The sequence below is a fragment of the Rana temporaria genome, chromosome 4 (assembly GCF_905171775.1).
Source record: "Rana temporaria chromosome 4, aRanTem1.1, whole genome shotgun sequence".
NCBI classification, from domain to species: domain Eukaryota; kingdom Metazoa; phylum Chordata; class Amphibia; order Anura; family Ranidae; genus Rana; species Rana temporaria.
This window is the reverse complement of record NC_053492.1, coordinates 380,814,477-380,827,712: the sequence shown is the minus strand read 5'-3', so window position 1 is coordinate 380,827,712 and position 13,236 is coordinate 380,814,477. Positions and strand designations below refer to the sequence as shown.

Genomic DNA, 13,236 nt, shown 5'->3' with positions numbered 1-13,236 from the left:
ACCCCTTGGTTGCCTGCATCCACCACCAGTCATGCCCGGCCCTGCATTATATTTCTTTTTGTGTTTGTCATTCCGGGCCTCACTTGACTATTGTAGTCTGATATTGCAACCCTGTTATTTACCTTCCCCCCTTTTCACCCCAACCCCCCTTTTCCCTTCTCTTGACCCTCTTACCCAGTAATGACACTGACACAGTAAAATTGGAGTAAATTGGCCACAACAGCCATTTTTATTTTTGTAACCAAATTAAATTATATTTCTAACCAAACGTGAAATAGGAATTTCCAACAATTCCAACTTTATTATTAACAAATATTTTATCAAAACTCTTTTATTATTTACACCAGTCCCAATTGGTCTTTGACGGTAAACCCCAGTTAACCTTTTCCTTCACCACCACCACTGCGTTCCATTACCATAACCGGCCTCCAGCCGACCCAGCTCTGAGACACCCCTTTAACCTGCAGTGTACCATCACCGTATTACAGCGGACACCATTCCACTGTAATAACCCCGTAAGGGGGGAGCCATCCCACCGATGAGCCCCCCAACCATTTCCATTCCATCCGTTAACTGCCACCATCAAAGACCAAGGACACCGCCACAGCCCGAAAGGGAAACTCCCCTTTTCCTTACGGGCCCCTCCACACCCGCAGGGCCCTCTGAATTCCCTCCTGCACTCCCAGGACCCACAAGTCCGTACCCACGTCGGTTAGGTGGACACCATCCCTGAGCAGGTACAGCCCCAAATTAAGCTCCAATTCTCTGTGTCTCACCACTAACCCCCCATGTTTGGCCACAAACCGCCCTAGCACCTTATTTACCTTTATTCTCCCTTTGTTGACCCGGTCCACTGACCTTGCCATACGCCAGGTAGTTCGCGCGACAATGTCAGACCATACTATCAGCATTCTCGGGAAAGATGCCCGCAACGTCAAGACGTCCGCCTTGACTGCCGTCATCAAGTCCCCTATCGGCCGGATCCCCAAGTCGTTTCCCCCGACGTGCAACAGTAGCACATCAGGAGGTCGGTCGAGCCGAGCATAGCGCTGCACTTCAGACAGCACCCTGCTCCAACCCATCCCGGGGATCCCCAACCACCTGACCGTTGCCTCCCGCCTGGAAATCCCCAACTGCCTACCTTCTGGCCTAGCATCTGCTCTCCTGGCCCCCCTACAAACATATGAATGCCCCATTATCCACACGAGGCCTGGCTTTCCTCCACCTGTAAAACAAAATAAACAATGATCATCCACACCTTAAACATATTGCAATAAACCGGTCCTTTTTCCTGATCCCACACCTCTCACAAATCCAACGCCAAGTGTGGGCGCACGTAAGAGCGAAATCTCCTAGATTCCCATCTCCCGATTCGTTTTACTGCTGTCTCATCCAACCCGCACCGGGCCGCCTCGGTCGCCGCCCCAATGCGGAAGGAGTGCGAGGCAAACAGCCGCTCGTCCAAACCCGCCTTTTTCAAACATTTTCTAAACAGGGCCGTAAATTGAAACCGTGAAACAAAAGACCCGTCCCCATGCATCAAAAATGGGCCCCCCAACTTGGGGCGTACCTTAAAAAATTCCCTTACCACCCCTACCGGACAAGCCTCTGAACCCGGCAGCGAATACAAAGATACGTCCACCCCTTTTCCCCCTTGATCCGTTTTTGAGCGCTTAAGGCGAAAAACCACTTTGCCCTCTGCTAAATGAACGTCGTTGACCAATAAACCCCCGGGAACCCGCCTGGAGGGACTTACTAGCTCCCCCACCCGAAACGCACCGAAAAACGCGACCGAAAACCCCGCCCGAAACAACCGTATTTCATATGCGGACGAACAAACCTCCCCCAATACCCCAAAAATTCTGCGTAGTACGGAAAATGTCACCGGCCTCCGCGCATCACTGCTCTGACGTCCCTTCTTGTATCCCTTTACCGCTTGCCTTACCCAAAACGACTTCGTAAAATCCTCCCTCCCCTCCAGTTTAAACAAAAAGGCCAGGGCCGCCAGCTTCTTTTCCAACGCAGAGACTGACCCCACCTTTTCCATGTGTCTAGACACAAAATACACCACTAACCAGCCCATCTCCATGTCTGCCCGCTCCACCTCCGCCAACCGCTTAAAACCAGCCCATTCCGCCCATACCTTAGCATATGCAGTCCACGTCGGCCCACTCACCGACCTCCTGAGCCAGTCTGCTGCGGCTCCAAAGCAAGTCCCCACATCCACCCTGGGCAAGGAACCCCTTCTGCGTCGGCCCCTGGAGCCAGCTCCCTGAACCTGTCCCACTGGAATCGAGACAGGGCGTCAGCAAGCCTATTATCCACCCCCGGAATATGCACTGCATACAGGAAAATATTCCACTGAAGACAACGTAACACCAGGTGCCGCAGCAACCGCACCACCGGAACCGATGAACCGGAGATACGATTGATGACTTGCACCACCCCCATGTTGTCGCAGTTCAACCTGATCTTCAGATCCCTGCATTCTGCCCCCCATAGCTCAATCGCCACCACCACTGGGAATAGCTCCAGTAGCACCAGGTTCTTTTCAAAACCCGCCGTTACCCAGGACTCCGGCCATGCCTCCGCGCTCCACCTTCCCTTAAAGAAGGCCCCGTAACCTGTGGATCCAGCCGCGTCCGTGACCAGATCCAAATCAAAATTGCTGAAGGGGCCGGACATCCAAATGGCCCTCCCGTTGTATGTCTCTAGAAATGTGTCCCACACCTGTAAATCAGCTTTTAGATCCCTTGTCAACCTAATGTAGTGCTTCGGTGCCCGAACACCCGCGGTTGCTGCCGACAGCCGTCGGCAAAAGACCCTGCCCATAGGGATGATGCGGCAGGCGAAGTTCAATTTTCCCAATAACGACTGCAACGTCCGCAACTGAACTTTGTCCTGCCCCACCATCCCCCGAATCTCCATCCGGAGATTCTCAACCTTGTCCCTCGGAAGCCTACACTCCATTTTTTCTGAATCAATCATGATACCTAGAAACATCAATTCCGTGCGCGGGCCCTCCGTCTTGTCGGCCGCCAGCGGCACTCCGAACTTCTCCGCAATGTGCTGCAATGTTGCCAGCAAGACTGCGCACACTTTGGATGACGGGGGTCCCACGCACAGGTAGTCATCAAGATAGTGGATAACTGAATCCACCCCTGCCACGTCCCTGACCACCCACTCCAAGAAGGAACTAAATGTCTCAAACAGTGCGCAGGAAATCGAGCATCCCATAGGCAAACACTGATCCACGTAAAACTCCTCTTGCCACCGGCAACCCAACAGCCTAAAACTGTCCGGGTGAACCGGCAGCAAGCGGAACGCAGCCTCAATGTCCGACTTCGCCATCAGGGCGCCCCTCCCGTAACGCCGCACCCACCGCACTGCCGCGTCAAACGACGCGTACGACACGGAGCATGCTTCTGGATCTATTGCGTCATTCACCGACCCCCCTTTTGGAAAAGACAAGTGGTGAATGAGGCGATACTTGTTTGGTTCCTTCTTGGGCACCACCCCCAGAGGTGACACTACCAAATCCGGCAGTGGCATCTCCGTGAACGGCCCAGCCATCCTGCCCAGTTCCACTTCTTTTGCTAGTTTTTTCGATACCACTGAAGGATTCTCCAAGGCAGACCGCAGATTCTTCGCCAAGGGTGGCACCTTCGACAAAGAACTGGGAATGACAAATCCCTCGGAGAACCCCGACGCGAGCAGCCGAGCTGCCGCCCTATCCGGGTACCTATCTAGAAAAGGTCCCATCTTTTCCACCCTCACTGGCGTTACCCCCTTTGCTAGCAGCGTCCCCCCCCCGCTTGCCCTTCTTAAAACACCGTGACAGGGGGTGAGCACCCCCGCATCCGGAGCACTCGTGCTTAAAACGACAGGTTCCCCCAAACTTGCAGGAACCTTCGTTGAACTGCCAGCACACCCCCCATTTTTTCCCGGCCGGCGATCCAGAGGTGGGTGTACCCCCGGCCCCCCCCTGAAAAAACGGTGTATTAGACCTGGGAGCGGAAATCATCCTCATCCACAAGCTAATATCCTTATGGTCCCAACGCAGAAACGGGCGAACCGCCCGCCGCTGCCGAAACTGCTCGTCGTACCGCAGCCATCCCGTTCCCCCATAAACCCGCTGTGCTTCCCCTATGGCGTCCATGTAGCAGAAAAGCGCCGAACAATGCTCCGGGCTTTTCTCTCCAATGACGCTGGCCATGATTGCAAACGCTTGCAACCAGTTGCTAAACGTACGGGGAATCAATCCATACCTCCTCTTTTCCTCATCATCCTTTTTTATCCCATCCGTTTTAACCCTGTCAAGATTGAATTTTTCTAAAGGCAACAGGGAAAAAATTTCAACATACTCGCCCTTTTCTATCTTATCCTTGACCTCCTGTTTCAAATGGGACCCCAGTGGACCCTCAAAGCATACATACATTTCCCCTCTCGCCGCATCTTCCAGCCTGACCTCATCCCCCTTTCCCCCCCCCCCGGGCTTCCCACCCCCTGCGGCGTCTCCTGACCCACCCTCGGGTGTCGCCCCCTTTTCCCCACCAACCAGGGCTGGTGCCCCAACCACTACGGGGGGCACAGCATTAGCCCCCAACCAGGGCGCAGCCTGCGGCGGCGTCACCACCCCGCCCCCCCCGGCAAAACGTTGCATTAGCTCCCCCATACCCCTCAATAACTCTTGCAGCCCACCAGGAGAACCCTGGGCGGCAGGCATTACCCCCGCCACCCCGGGGCCCCCGGAAGGCGGCAGGACATTACTCCCCACATTGCCCCCTGTTACCTGAGGCCCGCCCCCCCCAACCCCCAACAATGAGCATAACAAAGCAGCAACATCCCCAGAAGTAAAATTAGTTAACTTACCAGGCTGACCAGGAGCATCCCTCACAGCCGACATCGGAAGCTCCACCGCTGGCGAATCCTCCACCCGATCTTCCTCATCCGATCCCGATGACTCCACCTCAGAACGACCTTCCAAGACCGGCGTTGCCGACGACGTCAGCCCCCCAGGCCCGGTAAGCCTGGAGGCCGAAGACCCCAGCCTCTCGGCGGGTCGTCCTCTCCCCCTCAACCCGGTCGTGGACGCATCAAAATGTCCGCTCTGTCCCTGGGATCTACCGGACACCTCCCTCCGCCTTTCACGTGAATCCGGCCTCCCCGCTGACCTGGAGCCGGTGGTCCCGATCCGTGAGGACCCCCCGGCCGTTCCATTGCTTGTCTCTGGTTGGGGCCCCCCCCTTTTGTTCCTGTCTGCTCCTGAGGGACCCGCTCCTGCTGCTGTCTTCTTTTTGGGCAAGACACGGGCGCCATTACGGCCCGATGCCCCGCCCGCAGGGCCCAAATTGATTGGCGTATTGCGTCTACCTGCACCCCCGGCCGAAGCATGAGAGCGCTTGGCCGGCGGGGGTGACGGATCCTCCCTAGGGCTCCTATTATGGCGCTGGGTCCTGCCAGTTGGTGCGGGGGAATAACGATCCGGCGCTCGCGACCGCCGAGCACGTGGTGTAGCTACCTCTGCGGCCTGCGACCCCCCCCCTTCTTCTGGAATAAGGGCCCCCATCTGCTCCTCAAGCCATCCTGGTTCTCTATTCGCCGCTGCCGCGCGCAGTTTTGCCAAAAATAAGTCAATTTTCTGCATTTTCTTTTTGAGTAAAAACGCTGCTGTGCAGATGGGAGAAAAAACTGTCCTCTTTGTCTGCTTCCTTCCCGGGGCTGTGCACGTGGGCCGCCCCCGCCCCCCTTATATACCACTCCTCCCCCTTCTTCCAATTGGTCCCCAGCCTCCTTCCTTGCTACCACCTCTTTCCTTAACCCCTTGGTTGCCTGCATCCACCACCAGTCATGCCCGGCCCTGCATTATATTTCTTTTTGTGTTTGTCATTCCGGGCCTCACTTTACTATCATTAAACTTAGCCTATCTTGTCATCGCTTCAGCCAGAAGAGTTTCTGATGTTTTGGCATTGTCCTGTAGGCAGGCCCATTCGATCTTGCATAAAGACAAGGTTGTTTTGGGGCCATGTACCAAATTTTTGCCCAAAGTGATTGCTATTTTTCACCTTTTTATGGCTATTTTGTTACCTTCCCTATGTCTGCCCGTGATTAACCCCAAGAATATTTTCCTCCATTGGATGTTGTGAGGGCTGTCATGGTTTTTCTATATGCCACTTCTACTTTTAGGGAGATGGATTCCCTGTTTGTCATTCTAGAGGGTTCTAAAAGATTATAAGTTGATTTGACAGGCTATTGTGCAGGTCTATGAGTTGTGATATATACAGTTCCATCCTCTTTCAGTTTAAAGCCAACTCTACTAGGACAGTGAGTGTTTCTTGTGTCTTAAATTTCAAAGGCTGTGACTTTGTCTTTTGAATATACAAAAATAATTGTTTTTTTTTTTTCATTTAAGGTTAGAGGGGTGTAGCCTCTGATAGCTTTATTTTGGTTTGCCAATCACTATTAGGTAGATGTACTCTGCTAATAGACTGAAAGCAAGGGACAAGCCAACATTTTGAGTTGCCAACAGGGAAAGATGGTAAATATTTCAATGGGGTTACTTGCTTTGGTGACAATTTGGGTAATTCCCCTCACTTGGGAGGGATCTTCTTTTATTTTCTGTTGCCTACAAGACAGGAGGAGAAATCTCAAGCCGTGTCATATCGAAGAGATGTACTGTAATCAATCCTAATCAGTTATTTCTTTTTTTTAAATGGCCTTAAACATTTTAGCACATGTTCATACAAATTTGATTTATTGTTCAGGGTGTAATAGGATTTAATTAACTAGATTACATTTCATCAAACCACATAGATATATAGTAATAACAGCACTGTCTTATGTTGCAGGAGAACAGCAGGTTACAAAAGGAAATGTTGGAGGTTGTGGGAAAGCTATCTGAATCGGATAGTCAGCTGGTAAAACTACAGACCAGTCTAGATCAAATGCTGCAAAACAAGGTACAGTATCACATGTTAATAAAAACAATGAATTCCATACTTATACTTCTATAAGGGAGAAACACAAATAATGAGCATGGGAACTAGCCTTACCTGCTCCCTCTCCCAAATGTATGGTAAGTTTACATTAGCTTGCAAAATGATACATTTTACCATGCAGGCTAGTGACAGTGTCGGGTCCAGCAGGGAGCAGTGTGATGCACTTTTAGCACATCTTGTTGCTTACTTTTATTTGTTTCATTTTGCTTGAAGTGTCACAGTGAAACTTCATTCATGTCTCTGCACAGAAGAGTGGTGCATTGCACGGCTGTGCCAGATGATGCCATTCAGTACGCTGCAGAAAAATGCAGACATTCTACATTTTCAGCACTGCACTGTACCACACATCACACTAGCATTGTACTTGAACAGGGCACATAGAAAACACTTATCAGGGAAGTGGTATGCAGGATGTGGTTGGAGCTTCTCATTGGAGCAAACTGTGGAAAATGAAGCCTGTTGACCAGGACAGGAAGATCTGACAGTCTGTCAAGTAATGGCATGTTCATCCACTTGGCATTTCGGCAGTGGGTATTATTCTTATGGGTGTATGGGCTAAATTTATTTGGGGTTCATGGTGCAATGTGTTTAGTGTTTTAAATGATGTGGATTGCTAATGCACATTACTAATGTTTGTAGTTGTAGTCCATTCTCCAGAAAATGGTGACACACCAGTTCCTTTTAGGTGTTCAAAGTAGTCCCTGCACTACTTTTGGTCCGACTTTGATGCGACTTGAGGTCCATAGACCTTTAAGATTACACAGGCATTGCATCAAAGTCACGGCAAAATCGTGTGACTTTTAAGTCACACAAGTGTGAAAGGTGCCCAAAGGAGATTGCACAGAGATTGTAAAATCAGATTGTAATGTGTATAGACCATTTTAAACGTACAAAGCATTGCACCACTATACTGTATTCTTGCTCTTTGACCTCTGCTGTCTTTGATACAGCTGACCAACCCCTTTTCCTCAAAAAAACTCATTGCCTTTTGGTCTTCATGACTGTACTTTTTTCATTGGTTCTCATCTTGCTTATCTCACTGCACCTTCAGTGTGGCTTACAACTCTACCTCCTCCTCTCCTATTCCTTTTTCCATTGGGGTCCCCCAAGGTTCTGTCCTTGGACCTCTCTTATTCTCTATCCTCGATTCTCTTCCCTGGGTCAGTTGATGGCTTCCCATGGCTTAAAATACCATTTCTATGCTGATGACACACAAATCTATCTATCTTTTTATCCTTCAGCTCACCCCATCAATCTCTGTGCATCACTAATTTACTAACAGAGATATCAATTTGGATGTCACACCACTTCCCCATAATATCTATCCAAAAGTAAGCTCATAATATTTTACCACCCCCCCCCCCCCCCCCCCCCCGTACCTCTTTTCCCCTGACTTCTCTGTCAAGATTGATAGCACAACTATCGGTCAGTCCTCTCATTCCATAGTGCTAGGGGTAACCCTGGACTCTGAACTCTCCTTTCGGCCCCACATCCAATTGCTGTCCAAATCTTGTCACCTCAAACGCCACAATACCTCCAAAGTATGTGCCATTTTAACCAATGACGCCACAAAGCTTCTAATTTGCTCCTGGTTATCTCTCACATTGAGTACTGCAACTCCCTCCTCATTGGCCTATCTTTACATGGGCTATTCCTACTTCAGCCCATCGTGAATGCTGCTGCTAGACTCCTCCACATTACCAAAATCTCAGTGTCTGCTACACCTCTGCCAATCCCTCCACTGGCTTCCCTCATCCAACAAATAAAGTTCATAATACTAACAAGAACTTGCAAAGCCATAGACAACTCTGTCCCCAGCTACATCACTAACCTGGTCTCAAAATACCAACCAAACTACGTTCTATGGTTCTCACAAGATCTCCTGCTCTCTAGCTCCCTTGTCACCACCTCCCATGCTCACCTCCAGGACTTCTCCCAGCTTCTCCAGCCTCTCCCATCCTCTGGAACTCCTTACCCCAATCTATCCGTCTACCTCCTGCTCTATCCACCTTTACACGATCCCTGAAAACCAATCTCTTTAGAGAATTCCATCCTGTTTCTACTAGTAAGCTGTGTTTTTACTTACTTTATTCTTCAGCTCATACCCCATGGTTAATATCTTTTGTATCACTTGACCCTCACTCTTCGATTGTAATCTCTAACAAGCAGGGCCTTCTGAATTCCCTTGCATTGAATTGTATCTTAACTGTAGTGTCTGCCTTCATTTTGAAAAGCGCTGTGCAACCTCAAAAACTGTTGGGACTATATAAAACCTGTATAATAATGATAATAATACATCAAAAAGCAATGGGGTGAATAGAGCCATAGATGTAAAATTATTCACTGTGCATGCCTATTCTTCACTCTCATTTTGCTTAGCAGTGAATGTAAGTGGGCATAACCGCTTAGCTGAGCAGTATGACAGCTCCTGCCTCTGCCATTTATACTGTTCAAGTTCAACTGTTCCATTCTGATTGCTTTGCTCTGCTATGTGTGTGTTTGTGTATATATGTGTGTGTGTATGTATGTGCACGTGTATATTTGTGTGTGTGTGTGTGTGTGTGTGTGTGTGTGTTTTTTTTTATATATATATATATATATATATAATATATATATATATATATATACACCGTGTTTCCCCGAAAATAAGACCTACCCCGAAAATAAGACCTAGCGTTATTTTCCAGGAGGGCTGCAATATAAGCCCTACCCCGAAAATAAGCCCTAGTTTAAAATGTTTGTAACATCCTATAATCCATACTATTACAGTAGTATATAATGTACTATGTGTGTGTTTCTGTAATATAATTGCGGGGAAGAGAGTGGGTCACAGAAGCGCTGAACGAAGGTATTTGGCACAATTCTAATACAGAAACACACACATTATACATTATATACTACTGTAATAGAATGGATTATAGGATTTTACAAACATTTTAACTCCATTTACACTGGGGATTCCTGTCAGGCAGGGAGAGAAAAGACAGCACATTACATGGTAAGACCTACAGTACCCCGAAAATAAGCCCTACTGTGTCATTTGTTGCCAAAATTAATATAAGACCCGGACTTATTTTCGGGGAAACACGGTAGGAACATTGATATAGAATTCTACACATTTCATTACACATTAGTTTGTTTAAATGTTATGAAAACAATGCTCCACCCCTCCCTCTGCTGCATCCGTTGTTAGCTGCAGGTACTGAGGGTAGATTTATCCTCAAAGTGTACAGCAGAAGCACTAACCCCAAGAAGATTCCCCTCCGTTGGATGTGGTGAGGGCTGTCAGGTTTTTTTTCTGCCACTACAACTTTAAGGCAAATGGATTTCCTGTTTGTCATTGTAAAAGTTTCTAAAACAGATTTCCTAGCCTCTGGCCAGGTGTTGGGGTTCAGATAGAGAAACATGTAAGTGTATAGGTTAGCAGTTGAGCATGATTTTTGATGTCCTAGATTAATTTGGACACTATGAACTTTAGAAAACCTATATCTGCTTTGTATGTACCCTTGATACTTCTTTTTGTTGCAGTTAGAAATGCTTTGCCTTTTTTTCATTCCAGAAACTGATGGATCCTCACAATACAGAGTTTTATACACAGGAAGAGAAATTTGCAGAGATCATTAGGGAATATGAGATCCAGTGCAGGGTGAGTAGTGCAGACCAATTATAATTATACCGTATATATGTGTAGAAAAGTGTAGCGCTAACAATGAAACAATTGGTGATAAACAATTGTAAAAGATAACGTGCAACACCACGTGAATTAATGGTATATTAAAGTCCATATATTAATGACTGAATCGGTGAATCCTTCTCAAATGAATGGAAAACGCACACATAATCCAATGCTTAAAAAATGTGAAGAGTCCACCACCACTTATGACAAGGGGCTTACCGGATCGATTGGACCCAGACAGGCATATACCTACTAGGCCAATCAAACTTTGTTAAAGATGATACGCTGAAGAGGGTACACCATACACGTCATGCGATTCGGTATCAATGAAGAAAACCTCAGGCAAATGGTATGAAAAATGGTTTTCAGCAAGCAGCGACGTTCACACGGAGGGTATATCAGTAATCCAACCGATAAGTATGAAAAAGAAAAAGCAGGGCGCACATAGCATAATTCCGTAAAAAAAAACAATATTTATTTTAAAAGAGAGTAACTCACATTTTGCAATGTTCAATCGAGCTCATAAAAAAAGGGTAGCAGGAACAACAGCAGCTACCCTTTTTTTATGAGCTCGATTGAACATTGCAAAAGGTGAGTTACTCTCTTTTAAAATAAATATTGTTTTTTTTACGGAATTATGCTATGTGCGCCCTGCTTTTTCTTTTTCATACTTATCGGTTGGATTACTGATATACCCTCCGTGTGAACGTCGCTGCTTGCTGAAAACCATTTTTCATACCATTTGCCTGAGGTTTTCTTCATTGATACCGAATCGCATGACGTGTATGGTGTACCCTCTTCAGCGTATCATCTTTAACAAAGTTTGATTGGCCTAGTAGGTATATGCCTGTCTGGGTCCAATCGATCCGGTAAGCCCCTTGTCATAAGTGGTGGTGGACTCTTCACATTTTTTAAGCATTGGATTATGTGTGCGTTTTCCATTCATTTGAGAAGGATTCACCGATTCAGTCATTAATATATGGACTTTAATATACCATTAATTCACGTGGTGTTGCACGTTATCTTTTACAATTGTTTATCACTAATTGTTTCATTGTTAGCGCTACACTTTTCTACACATGTTTTATTAGCAACTTTTTGATCTCATTTGCTGTGTTAGCGGCTTTTCAGTTTACTAGATAGCGCAGTATTTTTTCTTTTTTCTAAATTATACCGTATATAACCTACTGCATTTTTTGTTTTTGTTTTGGAAGCTAGTCAACAAGAGACGCAGGATCTTGGGCCCAAAGTTAAATGAGCTGGGTTTTAAAAGGGGTGCTCTAGTGAACAAAAGTGAACAATGCGTTTTTGTTCATTTCACCTGAAAATCTATTTTACTGTTAAAGTAGACCTTTAGCAATGTGTGCCTTTGTTTTAGGTAGTGCAGAGGTTTGGACCCTCTGTTAGATTTGGGTTGCTGCCTGAATCCACATTTCAGAGATTTACTGCTACCTGTTAACCAAATTTTGACAGGCAGAAAAAAAAAGTAGAAATTGTAATCATTCTCACTGTACTAACAAAATTACTTATCCTAATCCTACAGTATAGGACTCGTGTTCAAAGACCTATAGATTGTATGCGGGTACATTCAGGTGAACTCAGTAAAAAAAACTTTTATAGGGCTGCCCCTAGAGTGTACCCATATAACTCTGCCAACTCTGTGAGGCTTCAATTTTTTGCTAGTCTCCTAGGTTGATGGACCTGTTTTCCTCTGGAGAATTATATTTATTTTCTTTATCGTACATCACGGGACATGGAGCCTAATAATTACTAAGTGGGTTATATTCCACCTTAAGGTGTTGGACACTGGTGTAATCAATTAGACAGGAAATTTCCTTCCTATATAACCCCTCCCATACTGGGAGCACCTCCATTTTTTCACCAGTGTCTAAGGTGTTGGTCACGAGTGAAGATGTGCTCTGAGGAGCTCCATTGGAGGGATCCATGCTGTTTTTAAATAGCCTCCATAAAGACCAGATCCATCCAATGTGCCATTGAGGCCGATGGTACCTGGGGCCTCGTATCCGAAGCACAAGGTTTTTGCCTGTAATGCCTCTCATTGGAGGGCTGGATCCTGGGTTCCAGTACTTTGGTTATAAGCACATACCAAAGATTTTCTGGCAGAATGCGGTACAGGTCCAGGGGAGTGGAAACCTTGTTTAGGATCCCGGTCCCTGAAGTTCTGTTGACATAACCTACCGTGATGGGTGAAGATTAGGTCTGTCTGTGCTCAGCAGTATCCTGCGGCGGGGATAAGGTAAGTTAAGACAATCCTAGGTAAATACCTTAAAGATTATCTTCCATGATAGCTGAATGTCTTAACTGTTTTCTGCCACTAGAGGTAGTAAAGAGACATACCTGGTGTTTCACTTACCATGCTCTCCAGAAACAAAAGCTCAGTGTCAGCCGGTCTGTTGAGCGGCTCACTTCCTCCGCTTCAGGCTCTGCCACAGTTGTGTGGAGGGTCCCTCATAGTCCGGGTCCAACGGCGCTCCTTGGGGGTTCTCTTTCTCCCCTTTCTCCTCTTTCTGTGGTTGCCGCTGGCGCACGCCTGCTCACAGT

The 13,236-nt window shown here is 47.2% G+C and overlaps 1 protein-coding gene across 6 annotated transcripts in view; it reads left to right on the top strand.

The window, feature by feature from the left end:
• NINL (ninein like) overlaps positions 1–13,236 on the top strand; it is a 240,108-nt gene that overhangs the window by 148,603 nt on the left and 78,269 nt on the right. For all 6 annotated transcript variants that reach the window (XM_040351034.1, XM_040351035.1, XM_040351039.1 and 3 more), the window contains 2 exons: positions 6,849–6,959; positions 10,558–10,644. In XM_040351034.1, the coding sequence (XP_040206968.1) occupies positions 6,849–6,959; positions 10,558–10,644 (198 nt within the window). The remainder of the gene's footprint in view (positions 1–6,848; positions 6,960–10,557; positions 10,645–13,236) is intronic.